The sequence below is a fragment of the Gobius niger genome (assembly GCF_951799975.1).
Source record: "Gobius niger genome assembly, chromosome: 19".
Classification (NCBI taxonomy): domain Eukaryota; kingdom Metazoa; phylum Chordata; class Actinopteri; order Gobiiformes; family Gobiidae; genus Gobius; species Gobius niger.
The window spans coordinates 26,039,076-26,058,202 of NC_136870.1; the positions used below are offsets into that span (position 1 = coordinate 26,039,076).

The 19,127-nt window shown below is 41.9% G+C and overlaps 1 protein-coding gene across 3 annotated transcripts; it reads left to right on the forward strand.

The window, feature by feature from the left end:
- The first annotated feature begins 1,249 nt into the window (after positions 1-1,249).
- mxra7 (matrix-remodelling associated 7) lies at positions 1,250-14,174 on the forward strand. Of its 3 annotated transcripts, XM_079577285.1 has the most exons (5): positions 1,250-1,773; positions 5,618-5,786; positions 8,027-8,129; positions 10,465-10,517; positions 13,972-14,107. In XM_079577285.1, the coding sequence occupies exons 1-4, from the start codon at positions 1,477-1,479 to the stop codon at positions 10,490-10,492; spliced, it is 597 nt and encodes a 198-aa protein (XP_079433411.1). In that variant the 5' UTR covers positions 1,250-1,476; the 3' UTR covers positions 10,493-10,517; positions 13,972-14,107. The 3 variants fall into 3 exon arrangements, with proteins under 3 accessions (XP_079433411.1, XP_079433412.1, XP_079433410.1); XM_079577286.1 differs by lacking the exon at positions 10,465-10,517 and having other exon boundaries at positions 5,753-5,786; positions 13,972-14,174; XM_079577284.1 differs by lacking the exon at positions 10,465-10,517 and having other exon boundaries at positions 1,254-1,773; positions 13,972-14,174.
- The last annotated feature ends 4,953 nt before the right edge of the window (positions 14,175-19,127 follow it).

Below are 19,127 nucleotides of genomic sequence, written 5' to 3' on the forward strand. Positions count from 1 at the left end.
CAAAAGATTCTATATTCCCCCTTGGCGAGGCCACGCCCCCTTCTATGACGAGTTGCCGTCTATCTATATGAGCAAATTGAAAGGTAAAGCATATCTCTATATTTGATAAACTATTTTAATTTGCGAGTTTCTACTGAAAATCGCCGTATTTGTTTGCGTTGCATTGGATAAAATGACAAACATCCTCGTGGAGTTTAGTCGTGGGAGCCCTGCCTGTCTCTCTTTTTGTTTTTTTCAACCTGGGTTTATTTTTGACCCGACGTCAAGGGTTTGAGGAGCAAATACTTGCTCTGAAATGGTTCTTGTAAACTGCATTCCTGTCGACTGTCTCCGCTTCATGTGCGCTTCAGGTAAACAAAAATAAAACATTTTGCCTGTAATAAAATTGAGTTGTTGTTTTTTGGACAAATGTTTTGAACTTGCCATTTGGTACAACAGTGAGACACATTTTAGGCAAATTGTGTTGATGGAGAGGTCAAAGTTGTCCATGAACCTGTCGTAAATCCTCACTCAGACTGTGTGTGCGTGTGTGTGTGTTTGTGACGCTGCTCTCTCTACGTGCCGCTTTAATCTGTCCTGGGACTCTCCTCGGCCGGTGACGCCGAGATTACCATGAACTGGAGCCGGGCCAATCCAGACGCACGTTGCAACAGGACATGTCTATTGCAAAAAAATATATAGCAAACTAAAAAGTGAATAACACAGTTATGGCTGAAACGACTAATCGATTATTGAAATAGTAGACTATTTTAATAATCGATTAATCGTTTTCTGGTTCACACAGACTAAAATGGAGCAAAAATGACATAAAAAATTTAGTATTTTTGATGAAAACCTACTTTGATATTATATTTAGGGTCTGTAGTGTTTTGTACATTGCAAATTTCATTAATAGAGCCTTCAAAAAAACATTTCCCTTTAGTTTTCTCCAACACATCCTCAAACAGCGCCACTTAAGCTATAATGTGATAAAAAAAAATTGGAAATAATAAAATGTTCCGACACCATTCACAGCCAAGCGATTAATCGTAAAAATAATCGATTACAAAAAATCGTTAGTTGCAGCCCTAAACACAGTATGTTGGTCTGTCTTAAACTTAGACAAACTAATAATGTAATGTATTATGTATTGTGGGAAGTATTTAAAATGATAGTATTCATTACCGCATTTATTATTTAACTGTTTATGGTACAAAAACAAGGATTAGTTGAATTACTTTATTTTACGGTTGAAAAACGTCACTTATCATTTCCTTGGTTGACACTCACAAAGAGCCAATCAAAAGCCGGATGTCACAGTTACTCCCGCCTCCTTTGTGAAACCGGCCAATCAGGATGGCGCGGTCCAGCTCATGTTTCCTGTATTTACGTCGCGCCCGCTCCGTGCATACAGTCTGGTAACGGTATGGCTCAGGGCGACTTAACGGACTGAAAACCCCTCCAAAACTTACTCCAACCACAATCAAAAGCTCCGTAATGGACGCCAGCTTCATTTTAGCCGCCGTCATTTTCACTCTTCTGGCCATCGTGGTCGCGACGTCGATGTTTACGGGCACTTCGCCGTCCTCGGACTACGGGCTGCGAGCGCACGGAGCGGCCGCGAAGGAGAGCGCGTCCCCGGCCGGTCAGAACGGACACGTCCCCTCCTCCTCCTCCGCCTCCTCCTGGTTCTCATCCCCGCAGAGGAAACAGAAGAAGACGGAGGAGTTTGACTGGTGCGAGATGAGCGGCAGCTCGCACGATCACTGGGACGTGGTGAAAAACGTGCTTTCGGTGAGTGTTGGTGCAGGTAATGGGTAGTTATGTAATTAGCTCGTAATCCGTGACAAGCGCGCGCCGTCTGTGCCGTCAGCTTCACTTACCGGGTTTATTGTTTAGCTAGCACTTAAAAAAACAACTTTATTTATTCATTTGAGGTGCACAACGAAAGAGAACTTGGGAAGAAAAGTGCAGCAAAAAAAAAAAAAAAATCGAGCTACGGCTGCACGGTATGAGAAAAGAAATTGCGATATTCGGTAACCGTTTTGAATATTGCGATATTTTCCTAAACCGTTTGCAACACACGTACATTCCATTAAATTGAATTAGAAAAAAAAATAGTAATTTGTTTCTTCAGATAATTGTTTTAAAGCAAGCCCCAAGACCAAAACAAAATCTGAGCTTTTGCACTTTTTAAAGTTACTGTGCGTTTTGGTTTAAAGGGACTGCAGAGTTTACAAATGTTAAAGAGGGGGTATTATGCTTTTTTCAATCACATATATATCACACTACAATGATGACCAAACCTTCTGTCGGTCTGTAAATGCAGTAAATTAGAATAACTGCCTTGTATAAAATGTCTCTCTCAAAATGGCTGTAGTGAATGTCTTGAAATAGGCCTCTGTCTCTTTAAGAACCTCTGAGCCTTTCAGACACGCCCCCTCCACACTCTGTCTGTGGCATCAGTGGGGAGGGGGTTCTGCTGAGGAGCAGTGGTTGGTTACTCGGCTGGTGACGAAAGCTCGGAGGCGTCTCCAGGAGGTGGGGGCGTTCCTAGGAGGACTCAGGCAAACCTATCCCTAAAATGGCCGCCATCAGCAAAAACAAACTCTTATTATAGCGTCACAGTAAAACATCCTCATGTCACCCCTTCACCTGGACAAGCAACACACAAACATCTGCAAAGGAGATGCAAAAAATGGGAATGTTTGAAGAAAGTCAAGGAGTGCATGTTTGTGGGCGGAGCCTCAAAGGCCACAACGTCACAGAGTGAAGCGGTAACAACTTAATATGTACATAAAGACATGGGTAAACCACACATTTATTAGTAAAAAAGACGATCAAACTTACAATTCACTGTTAAAATTCCAGCTAATCCACGACTGCTCCTCAAAACAAATCCACATGGTCCAAACAGCGATGATAGTTTTCCTCCGTGCTCGTCCTGATCCTCCCTGCACGTTTCTGTTTTGCTCTTTAGACGAGTTAGCGCAACTTTGTGGCTGATTTTACAGTAAAATCACCAGGTCCTCTTTGTGCTGCATGTATCATCCTGTGCTTCCTGTTTGTGTTTCCCTGGGATTGACCTGACAGGCTCTGCAGCTGCGCCGTCCATATTTTTTTAGATAATGTGACAGGTCTGGCCAATTCTCCTCCATCGACCTTTATTAAAATCACGATTAGATTAAAATTCGATTAATTTCCCCGCCCTTGGTTTGTTGCTCTTTTGCTGCTTCTTTTTTGCCACTTTTTTGTTTCTTCTTTGTTGCTTTTTCATCCCTTTATAGGCGTATTTTCGTCTCTATTTTGAGTAGCTTTCAGACTGGGGGTTAAAGTCTTCACTGAATCAGCTTCTGTTCCTCGCGCCGTGTTACTGTGTTTTATTGCGTTATCCTCGCATGGTTTACTGTCACCGCTGCTTTTTATTGTCTTTTATTGATCGTCGTATTCCGTTGTGTCCGTATTGTTGCCAGGGCCAGATAGCGGCTACAATACCGTGGTGGGTCATTGATTTATATGACGAGTGTGTCTCCCGGGGCCTCACAGCGAGACATTACGCTTCTCTCGCTGCCCAGAATGAGCTCATCATGACACAGATCCATTGACTTCACTGAGAGAAGCATTTGTCCGGCAATTCAAAGATCTTTGCCTTTGAGGTCAGTTTAGTCCAAAACCTAATCTCTTGTTTAGGGCTGGGTGCCAGATACCAGTTTGATAGATTCGTAATAAAAGATTTAGGCACTACTTGTATTGAATGATTGAACGTATTGAGAGCAAGGTCCCCAAAAACTCTTAGATATTTAGCTCCAAGTTTGTTGATCCGGTGACATTGTTGATTCAGCTCAAAAAATGATTTTATTTAATAAAATGTCATAATATTTTTTTCCCCCCATTGTTTTCATTTCTTTTTGTCCAACGTTTGCCCAATTTTCCCAATTTTTTTCTGATTTTCCCCCAATTATTATTGTTTTTTTTTTAATTTTCCCAGTTTTATCACCCTCATTTTTGCTTTTATTTATTAGTAACATTTTCCCTATTTCCACCCATTATTTACCCAGTTTTTTCCCAATTACCGTAAATTCTCTAATACTGGCCTGACTTCCATTAGCGGCCGGGTCTCTAACAGTGGCCGGGTTCGCGGCTGGCGGAGGCAAATTAAAGCCGGTCTCTAAAACAGGCTGGGGCGAATTATTAGAAACTATAGCAGTAGAAATATTCCCCATGTTAGGAATTTGTCTCATACTGGTGTAAATGAAAACTCACGTGCAGGAAGTAACAAACGGGAACCCGGGCCGAGGGGGACGCTGCGGAGGAGCTGATCCGAGCGTAACTTTGACACAGATTTAGCCACTTTTCAAACCTCCTGTGACGATATTTGGAAACAGGGCAAACAACAAATGTCGTGTGACCCTCCAGGGTTTTAATAAAGCCTCCATCGCGTCTTCAAAGCACGTCCAGCTGCTCCGTGTGCAGGTCAGTCCCACGCCTCAAAATAACTCCTCCCATCAGCGCGAGCGTCTCGTCTTCTCTCGGGTCAGTCTCATGATCGATCACAAACACAAACGCTCCGTCTAAACTCGCCTTTTACACAAGATAACAACAAATAATCCGGTCCGCGGTAAAAACGAAACAGAAACCTGCAGTGACACTGATGTCAAAGCTCCGCTAACAGCAACGAAACACTTCCTGTTGTCCCGACAAAATAAAAGGCGTCAATGTTCCAGCCGCTGGGAGAGGGTTTGAAATGTTCATTAATAAATGAACCTAATATTTTAGGTGCAAATGGACACGAATCTCGTTTTTCTTCATTTCCTGGTCGTCCGTTTTGCTCAAATAGAAATAAAGGCCTGTCTCTTATTGTGGTCTGGTTCCAATAAAGGCCTGGTCCTAGATGCCCTTGAGTAAATAAAGGCCCCGGCCTATATTAGAGCATTTACGGTACTTACCAAATTCATTCCAATTATGTACAATTTTGTTCTTATTTTTGCCCTAATGAATATGCTTTGCTCATTTTTTAATACCATTGTTTTGTTTTGTTTTCATTTTCATGTTTGCCCCATTTTTTTTCTTCTAATTTTTGCCCCATTTTTCAAATGTTTTCCCTCACACTATTGCTCATTTTGTATTACTAATATTTTCCCCATTTCCCCCAAATTTTTGCCATATTTTCCCCATTGGTTTCCCTATTTTTGCACAATTTTGCCTTATTTTTTCCCAAATTATCCCCCATTTTTCACACGTCTTGACATTAGAGAATGAAATGGATATTGCAAATCTGTTGCTCATTTACACATTATTGTTCTGTTTTCTTCTGTTGTTCTAGATGACAAATATTTTAAAACAAATATCGTTAAAGAACCAGTATCGACGAAACAGTAACAGTGCCCCGCCCTACTCTTATTGATGAGTTTCTGCCTTTGTTTTAAAATAAACACTTAAATGATGATAGAAAAGGCTGTTGGCAGTCGTTGTTTTGCTCTCAGCTGTTGGTGAAAGTTGTTTTTCAGTTTGTATGAGGTCGTCAGGTGAGGGCGACGCCTGAGTCTCCTGAGCTCCAGGTGTGAAAACATAATGACAAAGGTTTTTAATCGGGGGCAGAGCACCTTCGTCTGCTGACATTGTTGTGCGTTGTGTCCAGGAGGAGCAGGAGCAGCTGTCCTCAGACCTGTCCCGGCCCGAGTCCAGGGCTGAGCCTCCCCCCGACTCCTCCTCGAGCCGCAGCTCCTTCATGGGCCTCTCTGGGTCGGAGCTGCTAAAGTGTGCTTTCCCACAGACAGAGGGCGCTGCGGAGAGCCCCGACCAACAAGGTACTTTTGCATATTCATATTCAAGTATGTGACCAAAGATCTTTTATAACACTTGAGGACATGTGTAGGTCACATGTTGGAACGAATGGCAGTTCGAGCGGCCATCTTGTGCCTGGCCCTTCCAACCCAGTGAAATGACATCATATGAAAGACACAGACTTCAGCTACATTTGTTTTGGATTTTACTCTCAAATTCAAACTCTTCAAATCATCATCATACTGTCAGATTCATTTTATTGGCCATTTGCGGTTTGAAAAACCACATTGGAAAAAAATGTGCAAAGTGCGATATGTAAAACACGTAAAAAGACACAATATAAAAAACAGAACAAACAAACAATGCCACATTAAAATACTGTACAATAAAAGTCCACACAGATAAATAAATAGAAGTGCCTTGTTTAAAGTGCCTTGTTTAAAGTGATCACAGCTTGAGGAAAGAAACTGTTAATATGTCGATCAGTAGAACATATGATGGAGCGATACCTTCTCCCTGAAGGAAGCATCTCAGAAAAGGCCTGAGCCGGGCGGCCTGAGGCGTCATTTGCAAGTTGTAAAGCTCGATTCAGTCGTTGAGCTTTATATGTGGCCTCCAGGAGCGGCAAAGTGCAGCCAGTGGTCCTGAGGCTGAGAGAACCACTTTGTTCAGAGCCTTCTTCTCTTTCAGAGTGAGACCAAACCACACTGTAGTACAACTGGTCAGGACACTCTCAATTACACAATAATAAAAGTTCAAAAGAATCCTAGTATTTTGGGTAAACTCTCGAAGCCTGCGTAAAAAGAAGAGGCGCTGTCTCGCTTTAGCAGTGTTCATCGTATGTGAGCTCCAGTTCAAGTCATGAGAAAGAGTCACACCCAAGAATTTACATTTCTCAACAATCTGCACATCAGAATCTTGGATAGTAACAGGCAACTGATTCCTATTGTGACAAAAATCAATAACAAGTTCACATGTTTTTGAAGTGTTCAAAAGCAGGTTGTTTTCTCTACTCACTGAACAACATTCTCCACCTCCTCACGATAATGAGATTCATCATTTGAACTGATCGGCCCAATGATGATTAAAACAGTATTTCTGTTCTTTTAACACAACATGATGAGTATTTATTGAACATGGGACAGTGATGCACTGAAACCTTGGAATGGAGAAAACAATACGGCTCAACAACACGACTGAAAACATCAGACGTTTCAAAGAAATGAGTAGGGATGCACCGATACCGATGCCAGTGTTGGGTATCGGGCCGACACCACATACTCGTACTCATTCATCAGGTCCCGATACACTTGTCGTGTCTCCACTGAGGAGAGAAAATAACAACAAACTGGAGAATAGTTTAGTGTAAATCCAATATTCCACATAGAGCTAACTTTATTACAGACGACACTCCCTAAATCAGAGTCTGTGCTGGATTTAACCAGAGCTAAATGTTGTTCGTGCTGCAGCGTCTGCAGAGTTTACAACATACAGGCTAACGTTGTTAATGTTGCTAACTAGCCGCTAACTCGGGGCTAACAGTTCTGTCGATTACTCCGTTTTATGCCCAGGGGTTTATTCATCTGAAAAAAACTAACCCAGTGACTAAAAAGTTCTCAGAAAATCCAAATTAAAGAGATACAGCAAGTTTATATTGAGCCAAAATGAGCTGCAGCAAAACAATCAAAATGCTGAAGCTACTGGATAAGTTACTATAAACACACGAGAAAATCTACAGGAGCTGAAGTAAAGGAGAAAAGAGACCATTTATCTGCAGTAATAAGTAACATCTCAATACTATTGTTAAATACAAATACATAAATGAATAAAGCACATGAGCTGTTCTGTCTATTAAAAATAATTATTGCTATAGCGTCGCCGGACAGTCACAAGATGGCCGCCACATTTGGTAAAGTGATAAATGTTGAGCCAGTTTTATTTTATGGCATGGCTGCGTCGCCCCCTGGTCTTTCCCACGCTTATTCATTCACAAGTATCCACATGTTTGGTATCCACGTGTAGCAGGAAAGGCTGTGCCCGAGATGACACTGTAATCCAAATATGGTCATTTCCTTTGCCGGAGACAGCAGCGGCTAAAGACGGGAGAAACGTTAAAACTTGCGATACATTTTTTTCTCGCTTTCATGTCAGTGATCTACTTTCAAATCGATCTCTCACCTGCAGCGTCTCGTCTTAAAAGCGTGAGAATGAGCTGCTGCTTCCTGAATAAACCCTGCAACATGTTTGTATTTTCCGAATACAGGGGAATCCAACTCCAACCACAGTTTCAAGTATCTCCCGGGGAAGTCGCGGTCCCATCACTTACAGATGATGATGTCCAGTGACGAGCTGCAGGAGGAGCAGAGGTCAGTAACTCCAGGACACGCCTCCACCGGTCAATGAAAATAAACTACAGTAAATATAGGAAGGTAGAAGTAGCGAAACTTTGGATGTACAATAATGGGACCATAAACCGTGAAGCCTGGGCTCAGTGAAGTGTTGGGAGTCAAACTCATGACTGTGTCCGGTAGAGCTGGAACGATACACTTTTGTTACGATACGATATCACAATACAGAAGGCCTGATTCGATACATATTACGATACAATATATTCTAGTGCACTAAGTATTAGGCTGGGACAAAATATCGGATTTGGATCGCAATACTTTTTCAAGTATCACAATACTTTGAATACTCGTGTTTGGAGGCATTTTTATCCTGCACTCCTTTGTTTTCCAGTAACAGCTCTTTGTTACATTTTACACTTAAAGGAATAGGCCACCGTTTTTACATACTGAGATATTTTCTTACCTGAGCTTTGACGAGTTCTTTAGGACCTGTCTGATCTTCACCCGTGCCTTCAGTCACGTAAACACAGCACAGACGGCGTTAGCATTTAGCCTCTCCCTCTCTCCTCTATAGCTCCAAAACAGCTCAAGATAGAAGCTACCAAGCTCTTCCACGTTTTCCCTATTTAAATATGGTTACGTGAAGTGTTCCACTACAAAGTATAATTACACAAAATTAAACAATGTGGATTTTCTAAGCGGATAAAAGGGGGGACTATATTGTAAGGTGTAATAATACCAGGAGTAGTTCGAAATCCACGCAGTAATCTTCACTTTACTGTGCGGATGCCAAATTACTCCTGGTATTACTACGCCTTACAATATAGTCCCCCCTTTTATCCGCTTAGAAAATCCACATTGTTTAATTTTGTGTAATTATACTTTGTAGTGGAACACTTCACGTAACCATATTTAAATATGAAATATGGAAGAGCTTGGTAGCTTCTATCTTCACGTGCAGGAAGTAACAAACTGAACCCGGGCCGATGGAGACGCTGCGGAGGAGCTGATCCGAGCGTAACTTTGACACAGATTTAGCCACTTTTCAAACCTCCAGTGACGATATTTGGAAACAGGGTAAATGTTGTGTGACCCTCCAGGGTTTTAATAAAGTCTCCATCGCGTCTTCAAAGCACGTCCAGCTGCTCCGTGTGCAGGTCAGTCCCACGCCTCAAAATAACTCCTCCCATCAGCGCGAGCGTCTCGTCTTCTCTCGGGTCAGTCTCATGATCGATCACAAACACAAACGCTCCGTCTAAACTCGCCTTTTACACAAGATAACAACAAATAATCCGGTCCGCGGTAAAAACGAAACAGAAACCTGCAGTGACACTGATGTCAAAGCTCCGCTAACAACAACGAAACACTTCCTGTTGTCCGGACAAAATAAAAGGTGTCAATGTTCCAGTCGCTGGGAGAGGGTTTGAAATGTTAATTAATAAATGAACCTAATATTTTAGGTGCAAATGGACATAAATGTTTGTTTTTCTTCATTTTCCTGGTCGTCCGTTTTGCTCAAATAGAAATAAAGGCCTGTCTCTAATTGTGGCCTGGTTCCAATAAAGGCCTGGTCCGAGATGCCCTTGAGTAAATAAAGGCCCCGGCCTATATTAGAGCATTGACGGTATACTTTTATATATATATTATAATATTTTGTCCCATAGCCTTGTGTCTTTTTCAGTGATTCCTAAAGTGGGGTCTGGGGCCCAAGGGGTACACTGAGGTAAACATATTACTTATCATAATTAGTTAATATATCGCAATACGTATCGGATCGGCCGCTGAGTATCGGATCGTGACAAAAATGAATCGTCCCAGCCCTAGTATTTACTCCTCTGTCATTTCTATTGTTGTTTTACATGTTTGTTTGTTTTTTTTCGCTGTAAAACATGACAGATGTTCTGAACACAGTGGGTTATTGTTTTCGAGGGGCTCCTGTGGGGTCTTTAGTTGGATAAGGGGACGAGAATGGCCGGTCCAGGAAACTTCATTATGATCTGGATTCATAAAGCAGGGCTGCAAACATCTCAGAGGGACATGGAGCTCATGGTTCGGTTTCTGTCGCGGGTGTAGATTTCCTGCAGATCTTCAGTGAGCTCTGGTTTAGGGCGGCCTGTGTCTGTCCTCACTGAGTCCACGTGTGTCTGGGACCAAAGATTGAATTCATGCCAAAGACTTAAACAAATCCGTCACCTCAGCTTCCCAGGCTCCACTAACACTTCTCACAAACAAAGGCTCGAGTGCTGCCTTCAAGATCTGAGACTCAGAAAACTACACTTGAAAACAGATGCTACAAGTGAAATAGTCCTGTAAAGTATCTGCATTAACCGACTGTGCAAATGTTATTTTCCAGGAGAAAGTTCTACTTAAACGGTTTCTGAATCTGAATCCAGCACTTGCTCCATGGTAAAGTACCGTCCACAGTGGCCGTGTCGAGAAGGGGCTGGGCACCATTCGGTTTGGATCATTTTATTTACTTGCTGTGTTCGACTGGAGCGGCTTCCAGATCCACAATCAAGTTACAAAGATAAACTATTGATTTTAATTAATAAAAGGGGCTTCATGACACATTAAAATGGATTATAAAAGTCATTCAATTGGATTACAATGAGCATAATTTGGGGGGTCAATGGCCGGTGGGCTAAGTCTATATCTGGTTTAGCTCCGTGGCCTGGCCTTGAAGGGAAAGTGCTGACGCCGTAGGAGAGATGAGCGGTCCAGCTGCTTCAAACCTCCTCTCTCAGGGGGAAGAGAATTATTCCAGTAATAGTTCATACATTTTTGATTACTGAGCTTTTACTTGGTCTCAGCATTAGCTCAGTTCTCCAGAGCAGGTAGTTTCCTTCACAGTTCATCCGTTTTCCTCCCAAAATATAGTCCTCCTATTGCTGAGTTGCCGGTTCTAGAATGTGATTATGTCACAGGACCCAGTGGGGGGGAGGAGCCAGTTGTTCCTGTTAACTGCATTACACTTTCACAAGTCATATCTGAAAAGAAAATGTATGAATTATAAAAAGGATCATTAAAGGAATAGGCCACCGTTTTTCCATACTGAGATATGTTCTTACCTGAGCTTTGACGAGTTCTTTAGGACCTGTCTGGTCTTCACCCGTGCCTTCAGTCACGTAAACACAGCGCAGACGGCGTTAGCATTTAGCCTCTCCCTCTCTCCTCTATAGCTCCAAAACAGGTCAAGATAGTATAGTATAATTTCACAAAATTAAACAATGTGGATTTTCTAAGCGGATAAAAGGGGGGACTATATTGTAAGGCGTAATAATACCAGGAGTAATTTGGCATCCGCACAATAAAGTGAAGATTACTGCACGGATTTCCAACTACTCCTGGTATTATTACGCCTTACAATATAGTTCCCCCTTTTATCCGCTTAGAAAATCCACATTGTTTAATTTTGTGTAATTATACTTTGTAGTGGAACACTTCACGTAACCATATTTAAATAGGGAAAACGTGGAAGAGCTTGGTAGCTTCTATCTTGACCTGTTTTGGAGCTATAGAGGAGAGAGGGAGAGGCTAAATGCTAACGCCGTCTGTGCTAGGGCTGCTTGATTATTGAAAAAATAATAATCACGATTATTTTTGTCATAATTGAAATCACGATTATTCAAACGATTATTTGTTGCCTTTCAAAAAATCCATCAAGAAAGTGACAAAAATCCATCAAAAAAGTGACAAAAATCCAGCAGAAAAAAGACAAAACTCCAGCAAAAAAGTGACAAAAATCCAAAAATTTGAAGAAAAAAAAAATCGAATTTTTTTTTGGGAAAAAATAAACAAAATAAATCGATTTTTTGCGATTATGCTTATTTTGTAATCGTTTACTGTTGTAATCGAAATCGTAATCGGATTTCGATTAATTGCACAGCCCTAGTCTGTGCTGTGTTTACGTGACTGAAGGCACGGGGGAAGATCAGACAGGTCCTAAAGAACTCGTTAAAGCTCAGGTAAGAACATATCTCAGTATGTAAAAACGGTGGCCTGTTCCTTTAAAATCAGTCACTGGGTCCATGATCTCTCTGTACAAGACCATAAATTTCCTCAAAAAAATAATTTTACCTCTATATAATATTATAGGCCTTTAGAACGCTGTGACATCACCTGAAACCCAGCATTTGTGCAGTGAGCTGCCAGGTCGAATACAACAGTCCATTGTTGCTGTGCTTTACTTTCCGGTGTAATTCCACCACTCGGTCATTTTTGTGTAGTGCCATTTTGACTATTAATCCAGCTTTACAGGTTTATTAAATGCTTAAATAAATTAAAATTGATGCGAAAATACTGTATTTCAACAGGATTCAACCTTTAAAGGGCCTTATGGGTTTTTAATAAATGCTCTTTTTTGCGCTTTGTCCGAGGGGTGTGGTGGGTCCTGATGCCAAACCAGTTGAGAATCACTGCCCTTCACACATGTTGAAGCCTCATGGGTCGACCCGAGGCTACCCTAGTTTTCTCTTTAGGTCGAGAGAGCCTGTGTGGAAACGCCCCAAACACATTCGGCTGCAGTTTGGTCTGAAGTTATACTCTAAAAGTTTCTTGTCTTTTCCTGTATGAAAATCTTTAAGAATTAGAGGTCATTTCAAAACAGCATGATATTCATAAATTCCGTAAATGACAATTTGTTTAGGTTTTGGTGGATGGTGCCCAGCCCTGCAGTGTCGTAACGGTGACTCGTGGAGCTGCACTTCTAGTCCCGGCCACTAGAAGGAGCCCTTTCCACACAAAGATTGGAAGTGACACAAAATGAACAATGTGGACTTGGAGATACAATCTTTGGTCTGATAGTTTGTCGGCGCAGTAGAAAGTTTAGTGAGAGCAGGAGCCACTTTCTGTGTCATTGTGAAGTATTTTCAGGAGTTTCACACAAGCTGAACCTGAAAAAATGGTCACTATGATATGAACCATTTAACCTTTTAACTCCCGCCTGAACCGAGAGGATCTTTCTCCTCACGTTATCAGATTTTTTTCCCTAATTTTTTTGTTGGGTGTTCAACTCATTTTTGGAACTTTTTTGTCATTTTTTTGGTCATTTTTTCTCACATTTTTGTCATTTTTTTATTAATTTTTTGTCACATTTTTGTCATTTTTTTTGTCAAATTTTTGTCAAATTTTTGTCATTTTTTTGTCATTTTTTTGTCATTGTTTTGTCATTTTTTAATTTATTTTTTTGTCACATTTTTGTCATTTTTTTGTCACATTTTGTCACATTTTTGTCATTTTTTTTTTCCACATTTTTGTCACATTTTTGTCAAATATTAGTCATTTTTTTGTCACATTTTTGTCATTTTTTGGTCATTTTTTTTGTCACATTTTTTGGTCATTTTTTGGTCATTTTTTAATTTATTTTTTTGTCACAGTTTTGTAATTTTTTGTCACATTTTGTCACATTTTTGTCATTTTTTAGTCATTTTTTAATTTATTTTTTTGTCACATTTTTGTCATTTTTTTGTCACATTTTTGTCATTTTTTTGTCACATTTTTGTCATTTTTTGGTCATGTTTGTGTCACATTTTTGTCAATTTTTCATCCATTTTTGTCAATTTCTTGTGACATTTTTGCCACTTTTCATCAATTTTCATCACTTTTATGTCAATGTTTTCTCACTTTTTGTCACATTTCCATCCTTGTTTTCGTCTCAGTTTTGTTGCTATTTTCACAGCTTTTTCCCAGAAGCTTTTGGATTGGGGTAAAGCCAAACTGGAGAAAATGTGCTCGGTTCAGGTGGGAGTTAAGGGGTTAAGTTGTCACATCCTGTATTATGTGCTTTAATTTCCTCAAAGGCTTGCATAACAAACCTGCAATCCATCTTTCTGAAATATTCCCCCCGTCTGATTCCTCCCAGGGTGCAGCGGGAGCAGCTGGCGGCCATTTTCCAGCTCCTGAAGAACAACCAGGACACGTTCGGAGACCTCTCGCAGGGAGACGTGGAGGAGCAGCTCAAGCTTTACTCCATATGACGCTCTGCGCATTCACAGACTTTTCCCGGACATTTTATACCTGAGAACAGTAACCAAAAATACCACAGTGTCACCGTGAATCATGTTAATACGTATCGTGATCATGAGCCTGCATTTGCTACGTTGATCTAAAACCGGTTGTGAATCTGTAGTCTGCAGATTTCTAATGTTTTTATCAGGTCCTGCAGAATGTAAAGTTTTATTAGTAAACTGTACTGCTGTAAATCCATTTTATCTTCAACTCTAGGACTTACTCCGCCAGTAGAGGGAGCAGTTTATGAGCCAGTTTTGAAACGATGAATTGAAGCGAGAGCTGCACTGAGGAGGAAAACATGTCAACATCAGTTTGTATTATTCAGTATTTTCCTTTTAAAACAAGGTGCTTCGTTTGTAAAAAGGATTTAAAATTGCACGCACAAAGAGTCGAGTTTGAAGTTCTAATTCTTATGTTATTCTTTTTTTATTGGCAAAGGGACCTTGTTACGTTGTCACTCACTCAAACGCAGATAAACTGATCGACAATAGAAAGGCGTATTGATAAAATTACGTGGCATTTGAATCAACAATGCAAACCAAAGCAGCGGCGCACAGTAAAGTGAAGATATTACTGCGCGGATGTCGAACTACTCTTCGTATTATTACGCCTTACAATATAGTTCCCCCTTTTATCCGCTTAGAAAATCCACGTTGTTTAATTTTGTGTAATTATACTTTATCGTGTAGCACTTCACGTAACAATATTTAAATAGGGAGAACGTGGAAGAGCTTGGTAGCTTCTATCTTCACCTGGTTTGGAGCTATAGTGGAGAGAGGGAGAGGCTAAATGCTAACGCCGTCTGCGCTGTGTTTACGTGACTGATGACATGCGTGAAGACCAGACAGGTACACATGAACTCGTCTAAAGGTCAGCTCACACTACACGACTTTTATGCCCGATTTTGCTCTAATTCTCAGTCGTGCCGAGTCTAATTGAGTCGCGTCTAGTCGAAGGCGGTCACACGGAGTCGGGTCGTGTAGTGTTAGGTTAGGTTAGGTTAATTTAATTTATTTGTACACGTGGGTAAATTCGTTTTGCAATTCTGAGAACTAGTCGACACATTAAAACACATTATACAAAACATCACACATATAAAATATAAAACTTGCAAGTGCTCCACATACTAACAGGATGTGCCTTTGATACAAAAACAACTGAAATTTAAGCCACTTGACAGTAACAAAGAGTGGGCGGTAGAAAGATGCGACTATGTTTGATTATTAAGCCCGATTTTGGACGCACGGGAGAAACGTGTGTGATTTTACCGACACAAATGTGAATGACAGAGTGATATAAAGACAGAAAAACACCGCTGCGCCTCCTTTTTTCACTTCTCTGTTAAAGCAGCGGCACAAACGACTAATTTCATGGCCACAGCCCCACACGCGAAACAGCACAACTTTATATATCACCAAAAGTTCACGACAAACACCTTTTCCAGCTACATTCCAGCCACGAACAGAGTTTAGCGGCTCTTACTGAGTTTGGAGACGAACTGTTCACTTTCACCTCCCCGCTATCTCCTCCATCTCTGGGCTGAGGTCCGTTTCCTTTTCTTATTAAATCCACTGAAACACGTCCCGCTTCTTCCTGTCGCCGATTTTTATCTCCATTTGACAGAACTATAGCCCAGTTGAAGCTTCGTAGTAGCAGTAAGCTAGCGCTGCGGTGTTGTGACATTGTTGACACCGTTGACCAATCGGGACCCGCACACGTTTTCCCACGCTCACAAACACAGGCCTGTCTTTGCGGATTTGGGGTCAGTTTTGGAAGCCGTAGAGACGACAGACGCGCTGTGTTATAAAACATCAGCTGTTCAGAATCGTGTGTCGCTCTTACGATTCTCAGTCGTTAAGTGTGAACCCCCAGACGTTCTATAATCGCACTGAATCCAGTCGTGTAGTGTGGACCCCCCATTCTATATAAAATCGTTTAAGACTAGAAAAGTCGTGTAGTGTGTGCCGACCTTAAGCTCAGGTAAGAACATATCTCAGTGTGTAAAAACAGTGGCCTGTTCCTTTAAGGTGTTGGTAGTTCTTTTTCCTAGTTGTTCCCCCTTGATCGTGACCGTGTGTGGGCGTTTCCCAAAGATCCAGGTGAAAGTTTATAGTAAAAACTGACTCATCACAAAACTGCTGCGAGGTATTTTGTCCAAAAATGTGCAGTTCAATAAAGCACAGGACGTTTGAATGTAAACGTAATGTCTTATTGTTGGTTGGTTTGTTTTGCACAATGTACTTAATGTGGTGTTTGTAGCGTTTACAGTGTGAAGTAAAATAACTTTTGTTTACGCTGTGTTCTGTGCTCATTATTACAAGTATCTGTCAAAAAATAACTAAGTCTCCTGTCCGATTTGCTTCAAAATGGTGTCATTCGTTTGTGCTTCGTTTGTGCACGCTTTGTTTTTGAGGCATTGAGTGACTGGAATCCTTCCGCATCAATAATTGGTTTTCATGATCTTTATCTTTTATTAAACTTCCGTCTTTTTCCTGATTTTCAGCAGTTTTCAACTTTTCCAAGACCCGAACCATGACCCAGACTAAAACCAAGATCCGAACCACGACCCAGACTATGCTCTGCCCAATCCCGTCAGTCCTTGGAAGCTAAGCAGGGAAGAGCCTGGTCGGTACTTGGATGGGAGACCGTTTGGGAACACCAGGAAGCCTAGCGAATGGAGTGAGTGAGGGAGTGAGGGAGTGAGGGAGTGAGGGAGTGAGGGAGTGAGGGAGTGAGTGAGGAGGCAATGGCGCAGACTGGTTGCCTCACTTCCGTCAGTCTACCCCAGGGCAGCTGTGGCTACAATAGTAGCTTACCACCACCGAGTATGGAGTGAACGAACAGTGCAATGTGAAGCCTCTTTGAGTGTCCAGAAAAGCGCTATATAAAACCAGTGCATTATGATTATTATTCAAACCAAGACCCGAACCATGACCCAGACTAAAACTAAGCAAAGACCAAGACTCGAAACAAGATCAGACCAAGACCGGATCAAGACCACAACTAAGAACCAGACTAAGACCCGAACCAAGACCAAACCAAGACCTGAACAAAGATCAGACCAGGACCAAGACCCGAGCCAATTACCAATCAATGATCAATACCTCAAAAACAAAGTGCGCACAAACGCTAATTTTAAGTGCACAAACGAAAGACAAACGAATGACACCATTTTGAAGCAAATCGGACACTATGGAGGGGGGGGGCGAACTTCACACAAGTCAAACACGAGCCTCAAATCAAACACGCCGCTCGGTCAAAAAGAACTGCTGTTTACCAGGTGGACAATGGCTAGTCTAGGTTAGCCCGTTAGTATCGTCTACAATCGCTTACAGCTCATTGTTGAACCACAAATGCGTCAATCCCGGCTCAGTGTGTGATCATCTTAAAGGAATAAACCACAGTTTTTCCATACTGAGATATGTTCTTACCTTAGACGAGTTCATGTGTACTTGTCTGGTCTTCATGCGTGCCCTCAGTCATGTAAACACAGCGCAGATTGCGTTAGCATTTAGCCTCTCCTCCTATAGCTCCAAACCAGGTGAAGATAGAAGCTACCAAGCTCTTCCACGTTTTCCCTATTTAAATATGGTTATGTGAAATGTTCCACTACAAAGTATAATTACACAAAATTAAACAATGTGGATTTTCTAAGTGGATAAAAGGGGTAACTATATTGTAAGGCGTAATAATACCAGGAGTAGTTTGGCATCCGCACAGTAATCTTCACTTTACTGTGCGGATGCCAAACTACTCCTGGTATTATTACGCCTTACAATATAGTTCCCCCTTTTATCCACTTAGACAGGTCCTAAAGAACTCGTCAAAGCTAAGGTAAGGACATATCTCAGTATGTAAAAACGGTGGCCTATTCCTTTGACACATTCCCGACGCAGATCCAGCCACTGAAATAAGTTTTCTTGTCGCCGCTTTTAATCCTGGGTGTTTATGTGGCAGGTGTGATTTGGACTCTGCCTTGTGTTCTGTCTATTTACTCTGGTGTAAATGTCGAAGGACTCACAAGACACAGCGGGCAGTCGGAGGAGGCAACGTGCACTCCGCTCCATTTATTTAGGATCTGGCAACGTTGAAAGAAAAGGCACACTTGTACAATCTAATAACATAAAATACATGTCAGATTTGTAATAAAGTCAAACAAAACCAGACGATGGCGCCAGATCCTCACCTCCATTGATATCATATAGTAAAGGCTAGATGGCTGTACGCGCTGCTGGCCAGTGGAGGGCGACGTCCGCACACGGCGGCCATCTTGCCACAGGGAGCCTGCTCACTCGTAACATTAGGTGTGTTTAAGATGAGCGAGGCGCTGCAGGCGAGCGGTGCAGGCCGGTCAGAATCGTGTCAAAGATGGCCCCGCTCTGACGCCACCTGTGCGACGGTGCCCGTGTTCTCGTGAGACCGAGGCGGCTGGAGCGCCTTGGGTCGGCGAGCGAAGTTGCTTTTCTCCGCCTCGCTCGGCTGCCTGAACTACAAAGGCCAAAGGGATTGTGGGAAATGAAGTGCTGTAAACACGTACGCTGACAGAGGACTGACAGATGATGGATGTGAGTTGTGTTTAGATCGGAGACGTGTTGCCCTGACGCTCCGCAGCTCCTGCCTCATCTTTTCTCATCACAAAGATCTAATTAAATCTGCAGAAATGCTTCATATTTGACAGAAAGTGCCCGTCTGTTCAACATATGGCCTACATTTAAATAAGCATAAGTTTATTATTCTAATCCTAAACTGTAAGAGGAGAGTCTGTTATTTTAGCTGTAGTGATGAGTCTGTCTGGTGTGTGGGAGAAGCAGAAACAATAGTTTTATTCCCAAACTTTTTCTAACAAACGCGAGACGCTGCGTGATCTGAGGCTCCTCTCTGTTCTCGGGGCTGAGATGTGTCTGACTTGATTAGAGGCGCCTTTCTCCGCCCTCTGACGCCACCGCCTGGTCTCGTCTGGAATCGAGGCGAGGCCACTTCATCTTAAACACACCTATTGTGTTTTAC